The sequence below is a fragment of the Trematosphaeria pertusa genome (assembly GCF_010094035.1).
Source record: "Trematosphaeria pertusa strain CBS 122368 unplaced genomic scaffold BU26scaffold_26, whole genome shotgun sequence".
Taxonomy (NCBI): Eukaryota; Fungi; Ascomycota; class Dothideomycetes; order Pleosporales; family Trematosphaeriaceae; genus Trematosphaeria; species Trematosphaeria pertusa.
The window spans coordinates 170,462-194,225 of NW_022987237.1; the positions used below are offsets into that span (position 1 = coordinate 170,462).

General features: G+C 42.7%; 4 protein-coding genes across 4 annotated transcripts; 3 read left to right on the plus strand and 1 right to left on the minus strand.

Annotated features, from left to right (window-relative positions):
• Positions 1–24: 24 nt before the first annotated feature.
• On the plus strand, positions 25–2,023 carry BU26DRAFT_185077 (uncharacterized protein). The gene is made up of 4 exons (XM_033820443.1): positions 25–352; positions 398–518; positions 570–1,694; positions 1,744–2,023. Exons 1-4 carry the CDS (start codon positions 161–163, stop codon positions 1,875–1,877), a joined length of 1,572 nt encoding a protein of 523 aa, XP_033675971.1. The 5' UTR covers positions 25–160; the 3' UTR covers positions 1,878–2,023.
• Positions 2,024–3,764: 1,741 nt separating this feature from the next.
• On the minus strand, positions 3,765–5,987 carry BU26DRAFT_185112 (MFS general substrate transporter). Its single transcript, XM_033820445.1, has one exon. It carries the CDS (start codon positions 5,645–5,647, stop codon positions 4,043–4,045), a length of 1,605 nt encoding a protein of 534 aa, XP_033675972.1. The 5' UTR covers positions 5,648–5,987; the 3' UTR covers positions 3,765–4,042.
• A 10,309-nt stretch (positions 5,988–16,296) lies between these two features.
• Positions 16,297–17,527, plus strand: BU26DRAFT_185313 (uncharacterized protein). Its single transcript, XM_033820447.1, has 2 exons — positions 16,297–17,306; positions 17,357–17,527. Exons 1-2 carry the CDS (start codon positions 16,491–16,493, stop codon positions 17,384–17,386), a joined length of 846 nt encoding a protein of 281 aa, XP_033675973.1. The 5' UTR covers positions 16,297–16,490; the 3' UTR covers positions 17,387–17,527.
• A 2,577-nt stretch (positions 17,528–20,104) lies between these two features.
• On the plus strand, positions 20,105–22,561 carry BU26DRAFT_496874 (HET-domain-containing protein; the record flags this gene model as incomplete). The annotated part of the gene is made up of 2 exons (XM_033826267.1): positions 20,105–20,281; positions 20,387–22,561. The coding sequence occupies 2 exons, from the start codon at positions 20,105–20,107 to the stop codon at positions 22,559–22,561; spliced, it is 2,352 nt and encodes a 783-aa protein (XP_033675974.1).
• Between the last annotated feature and the right edge of the window lie 1,203 nt (positions 22,562–23,764).

A 23,764-nucleotide genomic window follows, 5' to 3' on the forward strand; every position in this document is an offset into this window, starting at 1 on the left:
ATTAGTCGCCTGAGTCTTCAGATCATACCACATCACACAGATGAATTTATGCACGTCGGGCCCAGCGCATCCATCAGCCCGCAGCATCATAGGTTTCAGTATCGATTCCCGATTCATCCTCCCGGATATATCTTTCCCCTCGAGGACGTAAGCGAATGCAATGGTGGATCCAATCGGCGCAGTCGCGCTAGTGATTACCGGCATCCAAGCTGGTTATAACGCCTATCGGGCTTACAAACTCACAGAGGCCTTTGGCACTGATTTTCGACAGTTCCAGCGAAGGTTCGAGAGCCAAATAAACCGTCTTCGATGGGAAGCAGTCCGGCTTCGGAAAGAAGCAGTGTTCTACTTGGTAGGGTTCAATATGTATCCTAGCATCGGTGCTGACCGGATCTAGGGTAGCAACGTAAACGACGCTCAAGAATGGTCACAATACGTTCGGAAGCTTTTGGTTCACATCATGATAAACATCGAAAGTTGCCAGCGGCTCGCAGAGAAGTATGAGCGTGCAGCGCAAGGTTTGACACTCTCCAATTCACGGACTGTTTCCGAGGGTTAACATCAGCCAGAATCGCGAAACGTGAAATCGAAGGGAAAGCCGTCAGATATTATCAACGCAAAGCAATCCAAAACAGTTCTTGCAAAGACAGCCGATGGGGTCAATCACAAGACGTCTACCGACTCAACAAACGTCAATAGGAAACCTCGTCATCTATTCCGGAATATTAGCTTCAAGAAGGCCGACACACCGAGTGAGGAAGTCAGCTCTATCAAACTAGTGCCGACCGAAGTGAGCAAGTGGTCTCTTCTCTCAATATTCGACCAGCCGGGAGTCTGCAAGAATATCCATCAAGAGAAGGACCTCTCCGAAGCGCTGCAAGAAGGCACGAGCCTTCGACTGCGGCTAGAGTGGGTGATCGAAGACAGAAATGAGTATAGAGACTGCCTGTGCTCCATCGCAGACGCCATCAAAGAACTGCAGCATCTAGTCACCAGTTATATTGAACAAGCCACGGCCTCAAATGTCAGCAACACCAAGGACTCCAGGACGATCTCCATATTTCCTCAACGGCACTCTACGTTGGAAATACGACAATCGGGAATGGCTTATAGCACATTGCTAGCCCACTACACCGAAAAGAGTGAAGACATGGAGATGGAAGATATGGCACCTCTGCCAACCGAGACGTATCAGTGTCAGGAGGCTTTCTACCGGCTCTACGCTGACCTGCGAAGTCTATGGCCGAACCACAATCTTTGTGTCAGGCTGTACTATGATCATTATGGCACGCAGGAAGAGCTACAGCCATGTCAAACGGTCAGCACACGCAAGGACTCCCTCGTCTTCTTGTTGCAGTGTCGGCTTGGAGATACCGCGGACGAGAATCTTCTGCTTGTTGCGGACACACCGATTTTGCGCCGCTCACGTACGAAAGCCGCCCATAACCCGTCCGGGGTAGACCGACTTTTGAAAGAGCGCATTCAGAAAGGTCCCCTACTCCAAGGTCCGTTACAGCCCGCGAAGATTGAGTTGGACAACGATGAGCCGCTCGTGTGCTTGGGATCTCTAGAAATGAGCCTTTCTCAGGCATTCCGTATTTCCGAGAGATGCAAGTCCAGAGAAGCGAGCTCTATCGGGGGCTGTCGTGGGCGCGAAGTTCTCCAACATCTTGATCACGTCACTCCCGAAAACAGTGCGTAAACATCAAATGCCAGATGGGGAAGGTTACTGACAAAGAATAGGGAACCCCACTGACGGCCAATACTATCAAGATCCAAGTTCAGCGACCATTGCTAGGGAGGGCGACGTAGACGGCGATCTCCAAGTTCTCGGCGAGCCTTCCAGTGTACGTAACTCTCCGCAACACAGTGAGTAGCTCGAGTACACCGCATTGCGCTATTGGCTTATGAAGAGCAGCCACTCCCGATGAAGAATTCGCTGTGATTAAATATGAGCCACTGCGAAGATCAGTCTTCCATCACATATATCAGGATCGGAAGAGCTTGTGGAGGCAAGAGACCTCTTTGGAAAATTTTCTTTTAGATAGTTCGTTCCGGCGGCCGGAGTATGCGCACCTTCACGTTCGTTTGGCTGCCCTATTGGCGAAGAACTATGTGTCGCTCGGATTCCACGGCAACGCTCAAGTGTTTCGCCCTCAGGACTGCCTTTATTTTCGGCCAGCGTCAGAGCATGATCCACCGATTGACGAATTATTACTTCTCAGCCCGTCCTTGCACATACGCCCTGGAAACTCGACGCGCATCGGGACCGGACTTGGCATACCGTCGCCCAAGCGGCAGGCGCTTCTGGAGTTAGGGCTTCTTCTGTAAGAAGTCCCCATCATTTGGAGCACATTCTTACTCCAGGGTAATACGCAGTTCGACTGACTGCTGCAGATATCAAATCGGAAGTTGGAAACGCATTGACTACAACCACCCCGGCAGACTTCCCTCTCTAATACAAAGCTCTCTACTCGATCTGCAGTCTGTCGTCGACCATGTTGGTTCTGCTTTTGCAGACGTCGTATACTTCTGCCTTGCGGAGCGCATCGCACATCGGTCATTTAGCATCTACCTTCCACCGGGCTTCCTGCACCAGTGGCCGCGCTACTGCACCGAGGAAGTCTACCATCGAATCGTGGCACACCGGGAGTCTCATAGGACCTACAACCCGTGCTCGCTAAGCGGCACCCGGGCATTGAGCGAGGCCCTTGAGATATGGCACTACGTAGTCAAGCCCCTCGAGCGCCTTTGGGACCGGGATGCGTGTATTGATGCTATGGTGCGAATGCGCCCTATCTTTGTTCATCCGTCATGGCACAAGTTACTGACTACTTGCCCACAGCTCTACCTAAGTCCTTCGTCCTCTTCCGAGACAGCTACAACAGATGAAGATGATTGGTATACTAAGAGCCATCATCTACATGTACCCCAGGTTGTGCTCCGCCGACCTCACGGTCACGACGACGACGACGATGACGACGACGACCTCCCGCATGGCAACAAGCAGGACTGAAGGAAAATGGTTCGTCATACGGTCGTACCGTCATCGCCGCCGCCACCACCGCCACTACCCGTAGGGCCTCTAGTATTCGCCGAACACTCGAATCATAGTCTGCATGAGACCTCCGAAGAAGATAAACATGGCCGCAAAGATAGTAATGGAGAGGGCAGAGAAAGTTGGTTCACTATCGATCGATTGATTGATTGATTTTTTCTCATTTTGAGTCACCAACCTATAGAGGTTATGCTAACTAGCGGCAAAGCAGAGCTTCGGCTTACGGACTCAAAAGATGCCAAAATTAAGAGAAGATGGCCGGGTGTCCCAGAACTACGAGGAGGTGGCCAGTAGATTGGATCTTTCTTTACGAGTAGACTCCTGGAGGGCAAACGCCGGCATGCGGAAGCCTACTCTATATCGATTGGGTACGCCAGTTGTTCCGCACAACCAACAACATAGATACGCTCCAAGATCGCAACTCGGTTGCGGATTCTTTCTTCCAAAGAATGCTTTTCTCCTTTCTTCCGTGTTTGGTTGGCTGGCGAGACGCGGAAGTTCTTCAATAGTGAAGGGGAGAGAGCAAGGTCGATGCCCAGCCAGCGCAAGAGTGAGACAGTGAGACGTCAGACTTGTGGCTTAGCCACTTCCCCCTTTGGGACCGTATGATCGCCAATGACGGTGGTCCACTACCCCGGAATGTCTCAGTTCGGGCGCAGCCGATAATACAAGTGAAATAAGCCTCGTACGCCTGACTTCATGGAATAATCTCCGAGCGTCCTAGGCAGTGCTATGCATCGCACGTCATGACTTTCACAATCGTCTCGCCACTCTCCGCTCCTGCCCTCCTCATTCCCAGATCCCTAAAATCGCAAGTCGATGCATTAGCTAAGCATCACTTAAGGCTTTTCTTCACGCCCTGCTCGTCACACAACATCAAAGCCTATCACAAAGCAGAGTCTTAGATCGAAATTGATGAGAAACATGACATTGAACTCGATAGACATAACTAGCAAAACCGAAACCCAACGAGCCAACCAACTCCTACATAGCCGCAGCCTTAACCTCCTCCGTCCGGTCGCGCCACCCCGCGCTCTTCCGCGCAGAAACGCGCTCCTCAAACAAATGATCAATCTCCATCGGACTCCTGCCCTTCATCTCCGGCACAATAAAGTACGTCGCGACCGCCGCAACCACACACGCACCCGTGAAAACAAACCCCGTCTTAGCCTGCAGATCCGCGGCATCGGGGTTATACAAGTACGGCAGGACAAAGTTTGTAAATATAGACGCGACGTAGGCGGAGATACCGCCGATGGCCTGCGACTTAGCGCGCAGGCGCAGCGCGCTGGCCTCGCTCATGATGGCGTAGGAGGTGGGCCAGACGCCGAGGCCGCAGACGAGGATGACGGCCATCATGATGCCGCCGGAGATCCAGGGCGTGATGCTGTCGTTCTGGAAGCAGCCGGCGATGCCCATGGCGGCCCACAGGAGGGATGCGACGATGCACGTGTTGATGGTCAGGCGGCGGCGGTTGAGGTGCGAAAGCGTCCAGGTGGAGCCGAAGTTGGCGAACATGCCGATGACGATGCCGACGATGAGCAGCATCAGGCTGTACTTGGAGGACATGCCGACTTGCTGCAGGAAATAGGAGGCGGAGGTGAGCAGCGGGAGGCCGAACAGTGGGGGGAGGAGGTTCGCGAAGATGACGATCAGAGTGCGGCGCCGGTTGGAGCCCTTGAAGCATTGGGAGTAGCCGATATCCGAGGCTATTCTTTCTTCGGCTTCGATGGAGAGGCGGAGGCGCTCGAGCGCTACGTCGGGGTCGTTCTTGGGCGCGAGCAGGCGTTGGAGCGATTTGCGCGCGGCTTCCATGTCCTTCTTCCGGACTAAGTATGCAGGGCTTTCCGGGAGGACGAAGCTCATGACCAACGGTATCGCGGAGAAAGCCCATTGCACACCGAAGGCAATCTCATAACCCATAGCGGTAGGGACGTCGTTGACGGCGAAGACGACAACGGCGCCGAGAAGCTGGCCGAAGGTATTGAACGCAGGGAACAAGGCCATTGCCCAACCGCGCAGACATGTCGGCACCGTTTCCGAGACATACGTCAAGGTGACCATCTTGATGAGCGCGCACGCATAGCCCTGGATGATCTTTCCCGCGAGGAAAGTGCCGCGCTTCCCATTGACGCCATTCGCCTTGTTGGCCAGGAACTCAATCAAGACGCTGAAAACCGTAATGACGCATCCAATCAACAGGCACCGCGTCCGTCCAAGGCGGTCCTGCATCGGGCCTGCCGATATAGCGCCGAACAGCTGGCCGATGGAGGGAAAAGCCTGCCAGCACGACAGCCATATAGCGGGAATGATCCATTTGTCGGGCTCGGATGCGCCCACATCAGGCTCGCCGAAGTCCCTCTGGAAGACATCGAGCGCGGTGACGCTGCCCACGACGACGAGATCGTAGCCCCAGAGCAGGATGACGGTGGAGAGGCCCAGGACGTAGCCGACGAGCTTGGAGTATTGGCGGAGCGCCTGGCGCAGATTCAAGTCGATGTGCGCGTCTTCGACCTCGCTGTTGGATTCGGTGTCGTAGCGTATTGTGGAGCTCGGTTCGTGCTTCTCTGGGTCGACAATGGGAGCCATGATGAGAGAGCGGGGAACGATTCAGCGCGTGGTGTGAGCGCAAGAGGAAGCAATGGCTATGAAGAAGATCCCAATGGATATCTTATAGACATAGGACGAAGCAGGCTGAGTATGTCGGTGAGCGAGAGTCGCACCAGACGGCGCGTGTATGCTGTATATATGTCGTGCCCAGGGAGGATCAACGATCTCAAGCCCAGAAGTAGAAACTGTCGCGGGTACCCCACAGCCGCGGTCGAGTAGATGCGGGGGCCCTGAGAATAACAGTAGATGACGGCCTCGGGAGGGATCAGTGCAGCATTGATAGGGCTGCTGGCCGGTTGACGCGAGCAGGAGGCGACGTAAACGGGGCGCCTCCACTTGGCAACATGGCGAACAGACGAAAAAGGGCTCGCGGGCCTTGTTAAAATGAGGGGCAAAGGATCAGAGGATGCGTCTAATGGCCAATGAGAAAGCCCCTGAATAGATTCGTGTGGTGTGCGCCGCCCGGGTGCATACAGCGGGATTCGCTTACAGGACCGAAGTTCGCTTCTTCGATGCCCGTTCGCGCAGCTTCCAATCTGGAAGACTGCTCCCTGTGCATGTTTGTGAGACCTGATCGATCATCATCTCGTCATTGCGTGCGCGTTCGCTATTTTGTTGATGGAATGATTTGCGCTGGCTTTTGCGACCTGCGCTTCTTGGATGTGGTGCATCGAGAGGTGTTCTGCACAAAGATATCTCATGGATTTAGCCGCGCACTATGCAACACAGTCAGCAATCCCGACCAATGGACCATTGTTTGGTACGCCGTTGAAGTCCCCGACTGGGCAGTCCGTGCTTCAGGAGATCCGGATTCGGCACGTCTCAAGTTCGAACCGTGAACTGTTTGCCTCTGTTGAAGGATCTCACTCTTCTGCAGTATGGTCAGACAGCTGTTTCACGGCCCTTTTCGTCCCACAAGATCCTACAAACCATCAATAATGCCCCTAGGCTCACAGTCCTCCTATCCCGCCACCAACTTATACGCTCTGCAGTACTACCGACACGCGCTGCGCTGCACTGCGCCGCACTGCCCAACACCTCCCTTTCACTCCCTTTCTTTCTTCCCTCTCATGCCACCACCAAGAGCGGTGAACCGCGATATATTGCTCGACCGCTCGAGAAGACGACGTTCGCGTCTTGGAGAAACGTAGTCCCGCAGCCCAGCGCGTCGCCCATCCATGGTTCACCAAATACTCAGCCGCATCGAACACGCAGATGAAACGATCTATATGCCCGCAAAAGACCGCAGTACAACACCGAGTTACGGGCCGAACCAAAGAATTCTACGGGAAACAAGCACTATCCATGCCTCAGTCAGCTCTCCACAAAAGCCTCAAAGCTAAAAACTCCCCGAGAGGATTGCGCACGGATGCACCGGGGAATACTAGAAGCTCTACGTACTGTCGTTACAGGGGGAAGTTTATTAGAACGCTGCCTACGTCCCTCACCTTCCTTACTCCCGTTCGTCTTCACTTCTCCTACAATAACCGCTTTATATCAAATCTTACTCTTGTCTGCTAGAGTAATCTTGCCTAGCACTCTTAGTTATATCGCTCTATCTTACCTCTATTACTACTTCTTAAACCTATTAGCTTAATATTATTTAGTATAGTTAAGCTAATATTATTCTATAATATATTTATAAGTAACGTACTTTACAAGCGAACCGACCACACAAGCAAGCCGACCACCTTTTTCTTGGCAAGAAAATCAACGAAAATTAACCTGTTTTTCTTAAATAACTAAGCAAAACCTTAATATTTTTCTATAAAAATTTATATATATATATTCTTTATAGTATATTACATCTTATAGTAAAGTTATACTAAAATATATTACGTAATTAAAAAGCTATACGTATTTAGGTAACTTTTAAGAAAAATCTAGTTTACTTCTAGTTAGTACTATTATATCTTTATAATAATCTATAAAACTTATAGTATATAGTATTTATAATCTAATAAAGGTTTCTAGAAAATTTCTATAGCGCTAGCTCTTCTAGGTATAGCGTAATAAGAAATAGAAGTTTAAAAAACTCTTTATAGAGTTTTCTTCTCTAACTATATATATATATTAATAATCTAGCTATATAAAGTTATATATTATAAGCTAATATATATTATAAGCCTGCTATATATTTAGAAGTAATAATATTAAGATAGTTTTAGTATCTTTCTCTCTTTCTATACTATACTACTAAAAAGGCTTTACTTTTAAATAACTACTTAAAGCTTCTATATTATTAGTTAATAAGCTCTATATAGTTAGAGCCTACTATAATTTATATAATAATAAGTTTATATATATAGTTAGAAGAGTATAAGAGCTAGCTTTATAGTCTCTACTACTATAAGCGTTCTAGAACACCTAGCTAGATAAGTTAGCTATAGGTAGTACTATCTTTACAAGCTATAAGAATAGAGTGCTAGTAGAGTAGGTTAGGTTAAATTTAGCTATCTAAAGATAAGAAGTAGAAGAATACTCTAAGAGCTCTCTATATATAGAGAGCTAAGCGCTAAGACGCTAGGCTAGGTTATATAATAAGGCTACGTAATCTAAGATTATATAACCTAGGTAAATCTCTAAACTAGACTATTATATTACTCTCTCTTATAGAAAGAGCTTATTTCTAAGCTCTAAAATATACCTCTAAGGTTTCTCTTCTTCTAAAATTCTTACGTTATACTCTTAACTATCTCTTTTAGCTTAGTTTTAAACTAGAAGCGCTTTTATAGCTACTATCTTCTACTTAATTACTCTATTCTCTATAGAGCTCTACTCTAATATAAAATCTACTAGAGAAAAAGAGATTTATAGAAATTTAAACTAGAAGACTTATTTCTATATCTATAGAGTAACTTTATTATAGACTCTCTTCTTAAATAATACTATAAGCTTAGTAAAGTCTTAAATTACTTAGTAGCGTTCTTACGTTACTCTTATATCTTTTACTCTTATAAGTTTTAAATTCTCTACTATCTTCTCTAGAGTCTTCTCTTTTTTATACGTCTTAATCTAAGTATCTAATTATAATAGTAGCTCTAGCTTATTTAGGTATACTATATAAAAGTCTCTTACCTTATAAAGAGTATTAATAAAGCCTATAATATTATACTAGGTAGAGTTAGAATTATAAGTAACCTATATAGTGTAGTATTAAAGGTAACTTTAATAAAGATAGCTATCTAGAATTTTATATATAGGCTATTCTAGATTACTATTAACTTTAATAGATAGCTACTTAGACTCTACCTACTCTAGTAATAGCTCTAAGACTTTTCTTAACTAATTAGTATAAAAAACATTATATATACGTATATACGTAGATAGCTAGAGCTAGAAAAAGTAACTATTTATAGTAATAATTAGATAAGAGCTATATATCTATTAATTAAGCTTTATATAAGATAAATCTATTAAAAAGCTATAGAGTTTAATATAGATAAGATTATCTATAGTAAAATTAGATTCTTAGTACTTTTTATTTATCTAGAGTATCTATCTAGTTTACGCTTTTATAATATTACTTTAAGTAATCTTAGTAGCTTTTTTTATAGCGTTATATTACTTCTTAGTAAAATTCTAAGCTTTTTAGTATAAAAGATACTTATATAGAGTAGAGACCTTAATTATATACTTTTTTTAATTCTAGTAGTATATTAGCTAGTATTTAAATTTAATTTTATATACTATTAGTTCTATAGTTTTATATAGTAACGTAGCTTATATCTAGTCTATATAGAGTAGAAGATCTAACTAATTATTCTAATAGTAGTTAATAAATAGACGTAGATACTAATTAAGATATTAATTAATAATCTCTATATTTCTATTAGTTTATAAATAGTACGTAGTAGAAAGCTTCTACTTAATTTCTATAAGCTAATAGAGCTTATCTATAAAGGTAAAAGTAAACTATAGACTATAATCTAATATAATAGATCTAAAAGAACTATATATATACTAGATATATTAATAATATAGCTTTACTATACGTTAAGCTATAATTTTCTTATAGTATAGTAGAGAGAAGCTTTACTTACTTAGCTAATCTATAATAATATATATATAATTAAATTCTTTCTTATTAGAGAGAAAGCTCTTAAAATCTATAGAGGCGTTCTACTATACTCTCTTAGAGATAGATAGAGGCTTTAGAAGACCTAGCGTTTTATTACGTAGAGTATAGCTCTAGTAGTAAACCTTATATACTACTATATACGTATTAACGTCTTTTTATATATCTAGCTAGTAATATTAATCTTATAGTAACTAGGTAGTTTTCTAGTACTCTAGATAGATAGTTATCTAAGTAGCGTATATAGCACGTATTAAATATACTTATAGATAGTTAATAGTAAAGACTATTAATTAATTCTAATAGGTTAATAAGCTATCTTTTATTTTCTAGGTAAAGCCTAATATAGTAGCTTTTTCTTAAGCTAGCTATAGAGATTTGTCTAATTAATTATTAGTAATAACCTAGTTAATTATAGTATAGAGATTTTTTATAGAAGATACCTCTATAAAGGTATTTATAGACGTAATTTTTATAACGCTACTTACTAACCTCTTAGCTACTAAAGTAGTTAGCTTACCTAAAATTTACTTAATAGTAAAGAGACTAATTTATTTCTTACTTAGAAAAGCCTTTATATAAGTAGTATAATTCTTCTTCTTTTAGATTTTAAGTTCTTTTTACTTTTATAATAACGCGTTAGCTACTATATTAGCTAATCTAGGTTAATAGGTAAGCTTAAGGTTATAGTTAGTAATATTATTAGTTTAGTAAATCTACTTTATAGTAAGTTCTTACTTAGTTATAAAGTACTCTAGAGCTTAATAGTTAGTTAATACTATAAATAGTTCTAGATCTTATAGACTAATTAGCTAGCTTCTTTATTTCTATATACTAAGAATAACTACTAGTATTTCTTTATTATAAATACTATAATTTATCTAGGTAGTATTTATTATCTTACTAAAGAAAGCTATAGATTACTAGATACTATTCTCTTAAAGCTATAAAAGAACTCTAGTAACTATACTATCTAATACGTTTATCTTAACTCTAGTTTATTAATAGAGAGAGTAGTAAGCTAGAACGTTATTAGCTAGTATAAGATTCTTAATATACTAAAATACTATAAGCTTAGCTTTACTAAAGGCGTACTATACTCTCTATTTTAGTAGCTTAGTAAGTAGGTAAATAATTCTACTATAATCTTTTAGAAAGGCTTAATAGAAATTATAGAAACCTAGAAATAATTAAAGGCTCTTAAGAGCTCTTAGTATAGGCTAATTCTAAATAGTAGTAACCTTCTTAGAGTTCTTCTAGATTCTATTAGTACTTATAATTAATTCTAGAAACTTAGTACTCTTAATAGTAAATTCTAACTTCTTAATACCTACTTATAACCTAGCTTTATATAGTTAATTAAGTACTTTAGTAACGTAAGCCTTATACTTAAGAGAATTCTCTAATAAATAAGAATATTATTAATATATACTATAACGTACTTTACTACTAAACGCCCTACACTACTAAACGCCCCACGATTTCTTAGCAACGAAAACTAACGAAAATTAACAGGTTTTTCTTAAATAACTAAGCGAAACCTTAATATTTTTCTATAAAATTTTAAACATAGATAGAACTACACTATATACACCTACTATAAAAATTGTACTAAGATATATTACGTAATTAAAAAGCTATACGTATTTAGGTAACTTTTAAGAAAAAACCTACTTTACTTCTAGTAAGTACTATTATATCTCTATAATAATATATAAAACTTATAGTATATAGTATCTATAACGTAATAAAGGTTTCTAGAAAACTTTTATAAAGCTAGCTCTTCTAGATATAGCGTAATAAGAGATAGAAGTTAGAAAAATATCTTTATTAGAGTTTTCTCTTCTAACTATAGATATATATAGTTAATCTAGCTATATAAACTTATTATTTTATAAATTATAGTAGGCTTTAACTATATAGAGCTTATTAACTAATAATATACTAGCTTTAAGTAGTTATTTAAAAGTAAAGTCTTTTTAGTAGTATAGTATAGAAAGATAAAAAGATACTAAAACTATTTTAAAATTATTACTTCTAAATATATAGAAAGCTTCTAGTATATATAATCTTATAATATATAACTATATATAGCTAGATTATTAATATATATATATAGTTAGAGAAGAAAACTCTAGAAAGACTTTTTATAAACTTCTATTTCTTATTACGCTATACCTAGAAGAGCTAGCGCTATAGAAGTTTTCTAGAACTCTTTATTAAGTTATAGATACTATATACTATAAGTTTTATATATTATTATAGAGATATAATAGTACTTACTAGAAGTAAAGTAGGTTTTTTCTTAAAAGTTACCTAAATACGTATAGCTTTTTAATTACGTAATATATCTTAGTACAATTTTTATAGTAGGTGTATATAGTGTAGTTCTATCTATGTTTAAAATTTTATAGAAAAATATTAAGGTTTCGCTTAGTTATTTAAGAAAAACCTGTTAATTTTCGTTAGTTTTCGTTGCCAAGAAATCGTGGGGCGTTCGGTGGTGTAGAGCGTTCGGTGGTGTAGAGCGTTCGGTAGTGTAGAGCGTTTGGTGGTAAAGTACGTTATTAAGAATAGTAATTTTTATATTAAGAATAGTAGAATTCTTAAAGCTCTTAATTTAGCGTAGAAGATATAGTATAGAATCTACTATAATAAATATTTAGTATAGTTTAGTAGTTATATTATACTATTTCTCTACTTACTTAAATATATTAGATAAAGTATCTTTAATAATTCTATAGTTTTTATTAGTAAGAGAAATTAAAAAATTTATTATTAGTAAGTTAAACTATTATTTCTAGTATTATTAGTATATAATACCTAAATAAATATAGATAAGAGTCTATCTTATCTTATAATAGCTCTAGAGCTTTATAATAGATATAAGTAGTAATATACTAGTCTTCTTAGTATTTCTTAAGAGAAGAAACTTAATATTTAGGTTAAGATATACTAGGTTCGCCTTTATAGAGGCTATCTTCTTCTTTAGAGATAATAGTAAGCGTAAAGATAACGTAGGCGTAGAGAATAAAAGTATACTTTTAAAGAATATATTAGCTATACTTTATTAAACGTCTACGTTAGCTTTTTCTAGTTACCTTTTTTAATATATTACTACTACTATATTCTTCTTTAGAGAGAATCTATCTCTTCTTAATTAGCGTATTAGTAAGGCTATAGCTATATTACGTATTATAACGTTTAATTATTATAAGGTAGTAGAGAGACTACGTAGTATCTACTAGCGCTTAATAGTAGAGAGTGTATTATTATAGCTAGCCTTAGAGTTAATAACTATAACTATCTAGCGCGTAATATTAGAGTCTTATTTATATAGTAGTAGAGCGTATAGATAGCTAAATATAGCTTTATTATATATATACTTAGAGAAATACTAGATAATTACTATAAGCTATAGTAATAGATAGAATAGTTTACGAGTATTAAGTATAAGTATAATATTAATATTATTAATATTATATTTCTATAATAGCGCTAAGCTAGAGCCTATCTTATTAGTAAAATAATCTTATTAGTAGCTCTAGTAGTAGTATATGTAGTAGAGACGCCTTATAAGACTTAGTATAGTATTAATTAGTAGTTTAACTACTCTTAATCTTAACTTTAGAAGAGTAGTTAGTTAAAAACTTTTATAAATACCTACTATAGTAGCAAGCTACTATAAAGAGTATAGCTAAAGTAAGTTAGCTATTTTCTCTATTAGCGCTAGTAAACTATAGAGAGCTTTTAGTATACTACTACCTTTCTAGCTTCTAAGGTTTATAGAAAAACTTTAACTAGTTTAAAGAAGTAATATATAGCTATATATAATTCTATAAGCTATAAAGCTACTCTTTAGAGAGTAGTCTATCTTTAGCTCTATAATACTAAGAATATAGGTATACTATAAGAGCTAGCTCTATAGTCTTTACTACTATAAGCGTTCTAGAATACCTAGCTAGATAAGTTAGCTATAGATAGTACTATCTCTATAAGCTATAAGAATAGAGATGCTAGTAGAGTAGGTTAGATTAAATTTAGCTATCTAAAGATAAGAAGTAGAGAAAAGGCTCTAAAAGACTCTATATATAGAGGTACTAAGCGCTAAGACGCTAGACTAGGTTACGTAATAAGGTTATATAACCTAGGTAAATCTCTAAACTAGACTATTATATATACTAAGAGAAAGGTTTAGCTAAGGCGTAGTTACTTTATTAGTAGTAAGTAAAGAATAACGTAAAGTAACTTAAATACTAGATACGCTAAGATTTATATCTTTATCTATTTTACTACTTAAGGTAACTTTAAATAAGTACTAATTATCTAACTACTTCGATCTAGATTACTACTTTTAACTTTTTATCTAATACTATTCTAATTACTATTACTTACTATCTTAGCTTAAGTTAATAAAGCTATTTACTATAAGTTCTACTACTAGATTAAGCTAACTTTACTTCTAGCTTTCTCTCTAATATAGTTATTATAATTAGATATCTTTATAGATAGCTTCGAGTATAGTAGTACTACCTAGTAGAGACTTTTCTTTAGAAAACCTACTTAAAAGTATTAGATAATTATACTTATAGCTTTAGAAAGTACGTATCTATAGTTTATTATATTACCTATAAGCGTTATAGTAATAATACTATTACTTTAACTTTGCTAATATATATATAGTAGAAGAAACGTTATCTAGTAGTTTCTAGAATAGTAGATTTTTTCTACTTACTAGCTCTCTCTAAAGTTAATATTAGTAGCTAAGTTTAAATCTAAGATAACTAAGATTCTCTTCTTCTACGTTAGATAGAGTAGCCTAGTTAATAAATTTCTCTTTCTATAGTATATTAATATATTAGCCTAGGTTAAGAGCCTAAAGAGTATTACGTAGATAATTCTTTATAGTAAATTCTTTAGTTATAGTTATACTAATTAATATATAACTAGAAAATAGAATAAGAGTACTAGTTTCTTAGGTATTTAGTTACTTAAATAAGATATATACTCTAATAGAGAATAGTCTTCTAGTTTTCTCTTTACGTATAGTAATAGACTTTTATCTACTTTATAGAGTAAGCTCTATAGAAATATATAATATAGATAACTAGAGATTTACGTATTTGCTATATCTAAATATCTAATTAAATACTAGTAGAAATAAGATTTTACTCTCGAAAATAATCAGGCGTGCTATGCAGAAAATTTCCCTAATTTATTTTCCCTTTTACTTTTAGCTTATGCGGGATTAATATTAAAAGGCTCTGCGTTATAACGTCATGTTAATCCCGCCTATTCAGAGTGGGCCGGATCTTATTGGCTGGGAAGCAGGTTCTAAGACCAAGACGCAAGATACATCCGATTGGTTCCCGTCCTTCCCCGAAGGACGACCGATTGCTGCAATTGCATTATAATTTGTCGTTTCTCGGAGAAGGAATCGATCTAAAAAATTTTTCCGATAATGGAGCGGACGCATGGAACAGCCCTTTCATTAGGGGTGAAGGTGGTTCGGACCCTTTTCGAGCGATATATAGGTTGCGTCATAGTTGCGTAAAGTCGCCTCACGCTAGCTGTCAGGGTTATCCAATAGGATCGTGAGCCAGAATCCCAGGCCTTAGGATCGCCGATAATGCGCTCTGCTTTTAAGTTACAAGTATAAACCCATCCGAGCACGTCTCCTGATTTCGGTGCTATTCTAGGTGCGTGTGATAGAAAAAGGGCTAGCTCCGCGGCTCCTGCAAGCGCCGCGCATCAGGCAATGTGCCAAGAAAAAATTGGTCTGGAACGTAACATTCGATCATACGACGACGGAAAACGGCAGCCAGGGTGGAATGCAAAATTCTCCTACTTATCTGTGGGTTTTCTTAGACTATGGTTCGAGAACATGGGCATGCTCTTCGCAGTTGTCATGCGGAGCTGGGGCAGACCCGCTAGACTCCTTTAGGATTAAGACTCCGCCTTTGCGATCGACTCTCAATAACTACCAGTTCGTAATTTCGCAACAAATGCCGTCGATGCCTGCACATTTGAGTTGGGTTCCTCGGCGGGAGGCAGATCGACGTCATCGAAAGAAGAAAAATGTAGAGCAATGCAAAAGAATCCGCCCACTGTAACTAATCTAACCGAAAAGCTCCTACACTCTTATTGCATTCGGAGCCAAGAAGGGGTTCGTGGTCTGCCAGTCTTACGTTGGAGCCAAGAGAGTCCAGACGCGCGCGCCATGGAACTTAGAGGTAAAGACCATACCATGAAAGAAAGCGATTTTTGGCAAAAGGGCCCGACCTATGCCCATTTTCATGCTCTAGAGTACCCATCCTCCCGCATGCGTAGAACGGCTTCCGCCTCGGGCCTATAGAGTGATGGGAACCAGCCCATTCTCGCGTTCCACCCCTGGCGCCCCGCGGAGGAGCCCTGCGGAGGAGCCCTACCGAGCCGTCGATCGTAGAGTATAAGGTCTCGGGGAAAGAATGCCCTGATAGTTCTGGATAGGATCAACACTCTTCACTTGTCGAAATTCCGCAGATACCCTTGACTTGTTGCTCCACTACTCCACCTTGTCGGCGACCAGGACGGTTACCAATTAATATCCGAAATACTTATACCGCCAATACGATTCCTGTCTCTGCCCGCCTGACCTCTTCACCAAACGCGTCCCCAGCTTCATAAGCTAATCATCGGAGGCCGACAATTATTCAACAGTGACGATCGAGATCTCACAGACTGTAATGCCAACTGTCCCTCAACATGGACTTCTCAGACCTCTCCTACCCTGTGGTAGCCAACGCCGACTACTCCCCCACAAACGAAACCCTTTTCTCCCCCGACGCATTTGACGAGGCCTACATCATGGACTCATACACTACGTCGCCAGACCACTCGCTAGCCAGCTTTGACTGTAACTCTTTCTTCGACCAACCCCTCTCTACTGTCGAGGTCCACGCACCCGGCGCTTTCGGCCAAAAGAACCCGGCTGTCTTCAGTGCCACGCTGCCAGCTGCAACCGTCACCCCAGCGAACCAAAGCGCCCCCTACAGTCCAACCCTTACCCCAGCTCAGCTCGAGCAATTCCCTTCGGGCTTCTCCTTCGACGGAGTCAGCAACGCTTTCGAATCAAATGTGACCCCCAAGTCACAGCACTCGCGAACACCCTTCTGCGGTGACGGCACACAACAATGCCAGGTTCCAAGCTCCCTAGAACTCTCTCCGCGCTCAACATTGAAGCGTGATCCCACTGACGAGGGTGTTCAAATGGAGGAGCCAATGCCGAAACGCCCGCAGCGGAAGCGAGGCCGGCCGCGCCTCGACCGCAGCAACTCAAACACCTCGCCGGCCTCATCAAACTGCCACCGCACCAGCCGCCTGCCGCATAACCAGGTAGAACGCAAGTATCGCGAGGGCCTGAACTCCGAGCTCGAGAAGCTGAGGCGGGCGGTCCCGACGCTTCCGCAGAGCGAGGAGGGTCAAGTCATAGGCCAACCGAAACCGAGCAAAGCTATGGTGCTGGCCGCTGCCATCGACTATATTAAGAAGGTTGAGAAAGAGCGGAATATGGACCGAGAGGTGAATGAAAGACTGCGGCGTGCAACAAGGCTGGAATAACTGAAGAGCAGATTCCGTGTCGGTTTCTGGTGGACCCATGAATGCTTCCTTTCTCCTGCTGAATGATAACAAGACTTTACGTTTTCTGAGCAATAGCTTTTTGGAGCGCTTCTCCACAGATACACGTTGTGGATGGAAAGCGACTCCCTGTTTTGTGAGGCTTTGGTGGTGAGGCTTTGGTGGTCGAGGTGCTAAATTCCAACAAGTGCTGATGGAGAGTGACAGTTACGGCCATCGATACGACCTACCATGTTTTGTGATAGTCTTCTAATCTACTATGAGGCTATTACTACTTACAATAATATCACTGTTACGCTCAATGCTAGCCGCCAGCGGGGCTTCCCACATCGCTCGCCGGAGAGGCAGGCAACGGCGAGACGAAACGTTGGTCCAAGTCGTCCTCGCGATGAGCTAAAAGGATATTAGAGGACTCCAAGTCTCGATCTAATATACCGTCTGACAGGAGAGGTCGGTTACTCAAGTCTGGCGAATCTTGTGGAGACATTGCGTATTGGCATCGATATCGTTTTCGCGGGTGTGGTTCATCCGCTATGACGGAGACACCAATGTTATCGCCCATCGCCGGTGTAGCTTCAGGTTTGCGCTTTTTCGGACTTTGAGACCGTTTTCTAGAAAATTGAGCGCATCTTTCCCATGAGACGAAGCCGTGACTGTCAAATAGAGTCGCGTTTTCGTTTGCTAAGAGTAGCCGTCGGCGTTCGCAACAAGTTAAAAACGTATCAAGAAGCGGAAAGATGGACCACGCGAACCGCGCAAAAAGTGTCTCGATGCTTGAGTCCAGGGAGTGCAGGGCACGGTTGTGATATAGATACTCCAACTCTTCCGACGCTTCGACTAGGTGTGTCACAAGCTTGAGTTTTTTCGGGTCAAAGGCAATATGAAGATCGGTTCGAAGAAGAAGTGCATTCGAAAGGTCGCCCAGAGTGTTTGCTGACCCAAAATTGTATCTCGACATCCCGTTCTCGTACCACCATTCAACTTCTTTCTGTGGACAGATATGCGCAACCTGCGTTCCCTCTCTACAGCCAGTTATACTGCACGAGACATCCCGAGCTTGAAGGGCGAGGGTGAGGTTCGATGTAGCGAAAGATTGTTCGGGGTTTACGAAGTCGCAATCGGCTGAAGCCGTTTGCTTCCACAGTTCGGGCAGCTAATCGTGCGGAAAGCGCCATTCGCGAAAGGTTGGGACTATCGGGTACGGAAGGTTCAGGTCGCCAGTATCGTCACCGCTCACTAGTGGAGGTAAATGGAAATAATAGCTAGCCATTTGCGGGATGGTGGTGGGATCGATTTGTGCGGAAGCATCGGGATCTTTCACCCCCGACAGCCATCCGTCCCAGCGATTTCCCGCGACAATATCGCAGGCATACAAGGCGCATTGTGCATACAAGCCACGGCCTGAAGAGTCCCTATATCTAGCGCAAAGAGCTTGAGCAGCACGTTGTTCGAGTCGTCATAACCGGGGTGGCGGAAGAGGATCTGGCGGTTTGGTATCGCAGGACGACTGAGAGTGGCGGGCGGCTCGCAGGGCTCTCGAGTAAGACTCATGAAGTAGAGCGACGCATAATACCTTCCGGAAGTTTTCTATTAAGGCGGGTGATGGATATCGTAATGATTCGATAAGAGTTGCGCAGCTGAGCTCAGATCACTTCAAAACGGCGTTTTCGTTTGCCAAGACGAAGTCTGATCGGGAAAATGATTCACCGATACCCGATGTAGATCGCCTTCAGGCGGGGCAACGCTCTGACATTAGTCTGAGACCAACCTTGAATATCGACCTCAAAGAGGTGAGCACACAATACATCCTAGTAAATAGCTGCTAAGAATATGGAGCAGTACGCTTACGACTTCACAAGACTGCGGAGCTGCGCGTGTGATGTAGAGAGTGTCGTGGTGCATCTTCAGCTCGACGAGGCTGAGAATGTAGGTGGTGCATCTGCAGTTGCCAAGTCCCTGTGGTCGCCAGCTAGACCAGGAGAAAAGGTTCAGCCGAGGCGCGGTTAAAGTTTCCCTGTAAAACTCAGAAGCAGGAAGGCGGCGGTGCTCCGAAAGCTCTCTACAGTTTGCCAGCGCTAGTAGGGAGGGCGGCCGACCCGCTCCGGCCGCACCCTCAACCCTATGGCCGGAGCGGGTCGGCCGCCCCTCCCTGCTAGCGTGATTAGAGGCGTTCGTCTACTTCTGACAAGGCTCAAGTGGTGAATAATTAAACATTCCCTCTGCGACGATCTGGTGTGGCTGTGCTTAGTGCTCAAACCTTCTTGGCGCTCACGACACAACACGCATCAGTAGTGGCAACCACGCACATTCCAACTCTCTTCATGGATGCTTTCAAAAGTCCAACGCTTCCCACGCAAGGGTGTAGCAGGAGCAAATCGGCGGCCCTTCCCGTTCGTGGTACGACATCTGGTGCCAAAATCACTTCCATTATCGTTAGATATCTAAAACAATTCGACGGTCGACTCAGCTACTAATTTGGGGCTATAATATTGACTTCTGTGGCTAAGTTAGATTGCTATTAGAACTCCAAAAATTACAGGGAGTCGCGATTGAGGCGTCCGAAATACCTGGATTAGGCTAGTAGGCAGGCAGAACTTGGACTGGCTCATCTTCGGCTTAATATGAAAATACACTGCAGCCTAGCGACGAAACGTCTCACTGATAACGGTTAAATCCACTGACTGTCTTGCTCCACCAGAGTAAAATATATCCTTTACCATCTAGCGTTACTCATATAGAAAATGACTTTTGTCGTAGAGAACTTAGATCCCCTATTTGACTTCTCCTCTAGAACCAGCAAATGCCTGTGCCAACATGCCGAGTCACCCTTGGAAACGGCCCTTCCCTTGGAAGCGACATGGTGTTCGAACCAGTCCGGAATTGCCGGAGCCCGTGTATCTAAGGCCGAAGTTATAAAGGTGCGTGGCAGCTGTAGATGTAGATGCCGAGGCATGAGCTATTCTTAGGCTAGGACTTTAGCTAACAGATAGTGCGAGTTACAGGCAGATTGCCATATCTGCGAGAAGATCCTCCGCGTGTTACGCATACCGAGAAATATCTGGACGGTCGGGATGGTGGAATTGGGGTCAGGGACCGAAATCATACAACCCGTCCCGAGTTGCGATCAGCATCAGAAACTGGTTGCCTCTGCATTGCGTGTAGACGCCAATCAGCCTGATAAAGAGATATGCACCATCGCAAAGTGCATAGAAAAATTGGAGATACACAAAAACCCGCTGAACATGGCTGCTATTATCACCACAACGATGTTGCCCGGGTGTCCACTTCCCAGGCCACCATTGTACGGGATGTATCCTGTGAAGGAACCGGGCGACCCGAACGACTTAATTGGAGGTCGGATCCTTTCCCTCCAGTGGATAGATCTCGATCTGCCCAAATTATGGAAATCTACTTGCGACAGTCTTCATGCCGACTTATGCAAAGGCTTTCCTCATGAGGTTTTGTCTCGCATAAGGCCGACATGGCTCGTGGACGTCAAGCGTAAATGCGTCATTTCCGCCCCAGAGAATTGCTCTTACGTCGCCCTTAGTTACGTATGGGGAAATCAACCGACACTGAAAGCCACTGTTGGCAATATGAGCCAGCTCCAAAGAGTTGGAGCATTATTAAATATGCCAATCGCAAAGACAATACAGGACGCAGTAGGAGTGGTCGAGCTTTTGGAGGAGAGATATCTATGGGTCGATACTCTTTGCATTGTTCAAGACAATGAGTCTCAAAAACACGCTGAGATGGCCAAAATGGCAGCGATTTACGCTAATTCTGCCGTCACCATCTTAGCAGTACAAGGAAAGCATGCTAACAGTGGCCTAAGAGGTTTCCGCGGTATTTCAGAGGCGAGGAATCTGCACCAAAGCTTGCACTGCTTAGAAAAGGAGTTGAGAGTGATACAGTTTCCCATCGAACCAAGTCAACTCGAACTAGGAAGCCATGAGCCTGTTTGGGGAACCAGAGGATGGACTTACCAGGAGCATCTCTTTTCACGAAAAAGGCTCATATTTGACGGCGATTCTGTGCGGTGGGAGTGCGCAGCTGCAATCTGGCGTGAGCACGTCGAACTGTCCTTGGATCTCAAGCCACATCACAACGACATCATTCGCTGCCAATCATTGTTTAAGGCTTCAGTTCCCGATCTTATGTGGCTCCAAGTGATTCTACAGAATTACAACAAAAGAAGCTTCACCTACCCAGAAGACGCTCTGTACGCCTTTGATGGAATTGCATTCTCAACTAGCCAAGCCTTCGCCGGCGGCTTTGTTTCGGGTCTTCCAATAGCTTTTTTTGAGATGGCCCTGCTATGGCAGCCCCGCGACAAGATATTTCGTAGAGTTTCCCGGGACCCAGAGAAACAGCATTGCCTCCCTAGCTGGAGTTGGGCTGGGTGGTCTGGAGCCGTCAACTTCGATGATAAATCGGCGACGGACTTCATTAGGAATAGCAAAAGCATGGTGAAAAGAACACATGAGACACGTGTAACGCGGATCTTGTCGTGGAGTTATCACGCGACGGCTGACGCACCCGGAAAGCCCATCCATCCCAGCATTCTCGCTAATAAGGATTTGTGGCTGGAGAAGCAGATCGAATGTGCCTCTTTGGGTTGGACCAAACACTCGATCACGGAAAGTCTGGAAGCATTCTACGAATCGCCGGATCCTAGATCTCCCTCTACATGTTTCTACAAACACGAAGCATATCCCGGTGATGAATTCTGGTATCCCATCCCACTTGTGCAGCAGGTGAACTCGACCCCTAGCATCCTTACACCATATATATCTTGTACGACCCGAAGGGCTTGGCTTTTTCCTGGCGAGGAACTTCCGAAGAAGAATGGGTACCGTCCAATACTTTCCCTCCGCATTGAAAGGAATATCTGGGCGGGTATCCTCCAACCTCATGACAGCCTGGACGCGTCCAGCGGGACTCTGCAGGAACCTACTGGGGCTGTCGAATTGGTAGAAATCGCGAGAGGGTTTTGTCGTGACACCACGTCTCCATGGCCCGGCATCGAGGAAATTCGGCATCCAGAGAGGCCAAAGGCCGGTCAGTGGTATGAATATTATTGGGTCATGTGGGTTGGATGGGATAATGGCATAGCCTATCGTAGGGGGCTTGGTAGGGTCCAGAGGCAGCTCTGGGAGGAGCAGAGGGGAGAGCTATTTTACTTACTGCTTGGTTGAAGGTGGGTCTTCCATGGTTCACTACTGGAATTTTGAGAATATCCTCGTTACTTGAGGGATATTTATGGCCTGCATTTCATGCGTCATCGCCGCCTCCACTCGATCCTATATAAGTTACAGTAAGTGATTATGTAATCTTTGCCATCTATGCAACCCGTTAGAACGGCGAACACTTCGATCGCGCTAGTAGGGAGGGCGGCCGACCTGCTCCGGCCATAGGGTTGTGCGAGAGGCGTTTGGATTTTCTAAAACAAATGATCTCTCTGATTGTGGTAGTAGTTGTCGCCAAGTATCTAGAATAAATTCCCGCGGTCGGGCCTGCTCAAGCTGCTCCCGCTTCTGAGCTCTAACCTATTACGGCATAGCAAAGTCGAGTTACTAATATAGACTAGCGTGTTCCGTTCACGAGGCAACATCGTCATGGCCAAAACAGATCTTCTGCACCTCCGCAGGATCACGGACGCACATCTTGGCAGCGCGCAGGCCTACCGCACCCTGTCCTTTCTTTCTTCTCCTCTGTTCTTCGTCTACAGCAATTGCGCCTGCCTGCACGCTGCATCTTAGGCTATCTAGCCGTGCCGTCTTGTGCCTGTGTTCTTGCCGCTACTATTCTATACCTATCTATTTTAGCTCTAATAACACCAGGTTAGAAGTGCGATAATAATAACATTCTTAGATAGGCTTAATAATAGCGCGTAATATACGTAGGCTAAGGTCTATAGCTATTTATATAAAGACGCTATTAGTAAGATATAATAGCTTTAACTACTCTATAGTAAGTAATTACTAATATACCTTAAGAAGATCTATACTTACTCTTGCTATATACGCCTAGCTAATAATTCTACTATTTATAAGAGCTAAGTTTATAGTCTTTACTACTATAAGCGCTCTAGAACACCTAGCTAAGTAAGTTAGCTATAAGTAGTACTATCTTTACAAGCTATAAGAATAAGAGGTGCTAGTAGAGTAGGTTAGGTTAAATTTAGCTATCTAAAGGTAAGAAGTAGAAGAATACTCTAAGAGGCTCTATATATAGAGGTACTAAGCGCTAAGACGCTAGACTAGGTTATATAATAAGATTACGTAATCTAAGGTTATATAACTCTAGGTAAATTTCTAAACTAGACTATTATATTACTCTCTCTTATAGAAAGAGCTTGTCTCTAAGCTCTAAAATACGCCTCTCTAGTCTCTCTTCTT